A 4,317-nucleotide genomic window follows, 5' to 3' on the forward strand; every position below is an offset into this window, starting at 1 on the left:
TGTGGATAAATATCAGAAAAACGTGGGAGAGGGAATGCAGAAAAACTTGTTAAATATTTACCAGCTGCTTAAAAGCAATAGCTATTCACTTTCTAATTCTATTTCAACTTTTCTTCTAAGGGTATATCTAACAACCAACCATCAGTGGGCACTTACTATGTGCCAGCTGGTGGGTGTTTATTTTAAATGCTTGATTCCGTTTAATGGTGTGGATGCAAGAATTATCTCTATTTTATGTACGAGGAAACTGATTCAGAGACGTTAGATAACTTGTCCAAGGTTACACAGCTAGTGTGTGGCAATTCTCGTTACAAGTTTTCCTGGGACTAATCCTTGCAAATGTCCTCATTCCATTGACATCTTTTCCAACCCAGGGCAGTGAGTGCTTCGGTTAGAATGCTTTGGGTTACGAATGCTAGAAGTCATGTGAATCCTCTGCTTGAGCTGTATCTTAATCAATGAGGGACTTCACTTTATCCTATAACAAAGACCCCAGAGGTTCGGCGGGCTCCAGGCTGGCCCCTTTCTCTGTGATTCTTTTGATTCTGCCACCTGCTGTGCTAGCATAAACCGCAGTGGTGAGCAAGATGCCTGAGGAAGTTTTGTTTGTTGGACACAGACTTAGCAATGTCCAGAGGAAGAGCTGGGGGTTCTCTCTTCTCAGGTCTCCTTTTGAGGAGCAAAGAGATATTTCTCAGAAGGCCCAGGAAAATGCCCCCCATGTCTCATTGGCCAGGACATGAACACATGCCTGTTCTAAACCAATAACTGCCACAGGATGACCATGATGGGGTTACCGACCACCGGGGGGTAGAATGGATGTTGGGGCATCAACTCTACAAAGTAGGGTCTTTTAAACAAGAAATTAAGGGGCTAGGCTAACTCCTTGGCCTCTTCTGAATTTTGCCTTAATTTTTTTCATTTGTCTAACAGATATAGCATTTACCTCACAGCCAGTTCTAAGGATTGAATGAGATGGTATTTGTTGCCTCAGGGAAACTGGATAGTTTGGTAGGACAGTTAAATATTTTTTAAAAATTTGAATCTTCAGCAGACAGGTAAAAAACACAACAAACTTGAAAATAGCTGAGCTGATTCATTTTGAAGGAGGCAGACTGAAAAGATCACCCCTGAGATGCCCCATGGCTGCCGTGGGTCCTGTCTTCTCTTGGTCCTGAGGGCTTTCCTAGTGTCCTTTTGTTTCAGGTTGGAGTCTTAGAAAGAGTGTAGAGTTGGGGTTCTTGGCACAGAAATTATTGATGCTCTTAGGAGAATCTACAAGGAAGAGAGTGAAGCAGGCTAGGGCAAGGGAAAGAGCTAAGATGTCATCTCAGCTGGAGTCTAGCCTCAGCCTAGTGGCTGTGGGTGTGAACTGCCCTCCAGAGCAAGTCCTGCCTTGAGGCAAGATGGTTGGCCCATTATGACCCACATATCAATCAGTCATTGGCTATAGGTTGCTGGGAGGTGGAGGAGTTCCGTTCTCCCCTCCCCCCTCTCCCCCACCCCCCTTCAGGAGACTCTTGTTGGCACAGGGAAATTTTCTGGAGAAGGGATAGCTATGCACTGCTTGTAACCAACATGCACATGACTGGTGGATGGGTGTGCCAAAGATAACAAGGATCTGAACAGAACACCAACAGCATCTATTACAATTCCCAATATCTTCCTATTCTATTTTAATTAGCCAGTGTTTGTTTCTGTTGCTTGTGATCAACATGCCCTGACTAACGCATTCTGTAAAGGGCCTGGTAGCTATTACTACACTACTACTACTATTGTTGTTAGCCACTGTCCCCAAATCAACTGAGAAGATACATGGGCTTCTAAAGAGTAAGTACATCATCTAGTTCACAAACATGTTATTTGCAATTCCCTAAGGTTTTCTAACCAGATATCGCTTTCCCCCCTGTCTGCGTAAGTATGCCCTTCTCTTTCATTCAAAAATACCCTACAGGCGGAGACACGTGAAGGCCTAGGAGTTGGTGTGGAGTTCATCTCGGTGCACGGGGCTCCGCTGGGATGGATTCCTCCTTGAGTTTCTCCTCTGTGGGTTTGGGCTCAGTGGACCCGCAGCTGCAGCATTTCATGGAGGCAGAGACTCAGAAGCAGCGCTTCCAGCAGCTGGTGCACCAGATGACGGAAGTTTGTTGGGAGAAGTGCATGAACAAGCCCGGGCCAAAGTTGGACAGTCGGGCTGAGGCCTGTTTTGTGAACTGCGTTGAGCGCTTCATTGATACAAGCCAATTCATCTTGAATCGACTGGAACAGAAATCCAAGTCAGCCTTCTCAGAAAGCCTTTCTGACTGATTTCAGCATTACCTTTTTGGAAAAGGAAGGTAGTTCAAGAATGGTTGAAGAAAAGGCTGTGGGGAGATTGGCTCCCACCCCTGGCACTCTTGGAGCATCTGGTCATCTGAGAATGAACAAAGACCAATATTTTTGTGTGTTTGGGGCTTGGGGGCCGTATGTGTATTTGGTTGTGTGTTTTTTTAATGTTAATCTTGTGAGAACAATTGACATCTGAATGGAAAACTTTCCTAGATGCATATTACTGTAGTGAGAATATGTTTTTCTGAACGTCCCATTAACTGCTTCTTATAATTTGGGTAGTGGAACTGCTTCTTGTAATTTGATAGTGGGACCACCTGGGTAAAATCTGTCATTTGTGTGGATTCGTTTCAGATGCCTAGGGACGTTGATACACATCCTGGTGTCTCTGGGAAAGGGTGGTGATGGGGGAAGACTTGTTTGGTACTTAGTGTTTTGACCATCAGTGCTGGGGAAAAAAATCTATGGGATATTCATACAATACAGCTCAGCTTTCTAAATTATCTCCCTTCCGTATACTATGATTTACTTAAGTGTCTATTTAAAGCAGCGGTTCTCAACCTGTGGGTCGCGACCCCTTTGGCGGTCAAACGACCCTTTCACAGGGGTCGCCTAAGACCATCCCGCATATCAGATATTTACATTACGATTCATAACAGTAGCAACATTACAGTTATGAAGTAGCAACAAAAGTAATTTTATGGTTGGGTCACAACATGAGGAACTATATTTAAATGGCCAGAAGGTTGAGAACCACTGATTTAAAGTATGGTCTCAAGGTAGTACAGGCAACCTGAATATCTAGAGGCCTTTAGTTATAAAGGAATCTAGCCAGTGAGCATAATTCTCATTACTAAAGTACCACGAGGAAGAAGTTAACTAACCCTGTATATCAGGGTCAAAGAAATTCAAAGATGGGCCTAAATATGTTGTAAAGATTTAGGCCTGTCAAAAACTAACAACAGTTTCAGGTAGAGGTGCATGCCTAAGGTTAATCAATCAGTATAGATTCCATTTACTGCATTCTCTTGGTCATTGGAATAAAAACATCAAGATATTTTTTTAAATATATTTTATTTTTTACAGAATGGAAGGGAGAGGGATAGAGTTAGAAACATCGATGAGAGAGACACATCGATCAGCTGCCTCCTGCACACCCTCTCCTGGGGATGTGCCTGCAACCAAGGTACATGCCTTTGACCAGAATTGAACCTGGGACCCTTCACTCCCAGGCCGACACTCTATCCAGTGAGCCAAACCGGCTAGGGCAAGATTTTTTTTTTAAATGCCCTACAGGCTCTCTGCTAAGCAAACCTGAAGATGCATAGTTGAATTACTGTGGCTCAGCCTTTAACGAAAGAGTAGACAAGGAAATGTGAACATAAATATACATATTTGAGATATACGTATCTCAAAAGATTGCAGCACATGCATGACCTAAGAGGGGTACTATGCCTGCAGAGGTTCAGCACACTTCCAGTCGGGGCTCAGTGAAGGCACCAGCAGTGACTACATGGTAGTGTGTCTTAACAAATGGATGGAGCTTAGATATTCAGAGAAGGGTCAGTCATGGTGAAGAGAACACCATGAGCAAAGACATCGAGGCATGGAGTTTTATGAGTGTGTCTGGGGAACATCAAGTAGCTTGGCTTGGCGAGCAGCCCTCTGAAAACACATGTGGCTCTCCTGGGACACCGGTGAGAGGCCCCTGCTCATCCATTGCTGGTCTAGCTGAGAGATACCCATGTCCACTTGCCATGATGGAGGACAAGAAAAGTCCTGTGCTAAAGCCAGGCAGACAAAGACACAGGAGTGTAAGACCTTGGGACAGTGGGAGGGTGAAGGTCTTTCCCGAGGAGGTAATGAATTTGGCCTGTGATGCAAGGGGAAGATCAGGGGTGGCTTTGAACAGGTGGTGAAACCCACAACAAAGCTGAGAGCTGAGGAAGGAGCTGATTTGTGAGACTAACCAGTACAACCTGCCGTGCT

General features: G+C 44.6%; 1 protein-coding gene across 1 annotated transcript; it reads left to right on the forward strand.

Annotated features, from left to right (window-relative positions):
• Positions 1–2,019: 2,019 nt before the first annotated feature.
• LOC308529973 (mitochondrial import inner membrane translocase subunit Tim8 A-like) lies at positions 2,020–2,307 on the forward strand (the record flags this gene model as incomplete). The annotated part of the gene is made up of 1 exon (XM_081106381.1): positions 2,020–2,307. The coding sequence occupies one exon, from the start codon at positions 2,020–2,022 to the stop codon at positions 2,305–2,307; it is 288 nt and encodes a 95-aa protein (XP_080962507.1).
• Positions 2,308–4,317: the final 2,010 nt, after the last annotated feature.

Source organism: Myotis nattereri, assembly GCF_964212035.1.
Source record: "Myotis nattereri genome assembly, chromosome: 14".
NCBI classification, from domain to species: Eukaryota; Metazoa; Chordata; class Mammalia; order Chiroptera; family Vespertilionidae; genus Myotis; species Myotis nattereri.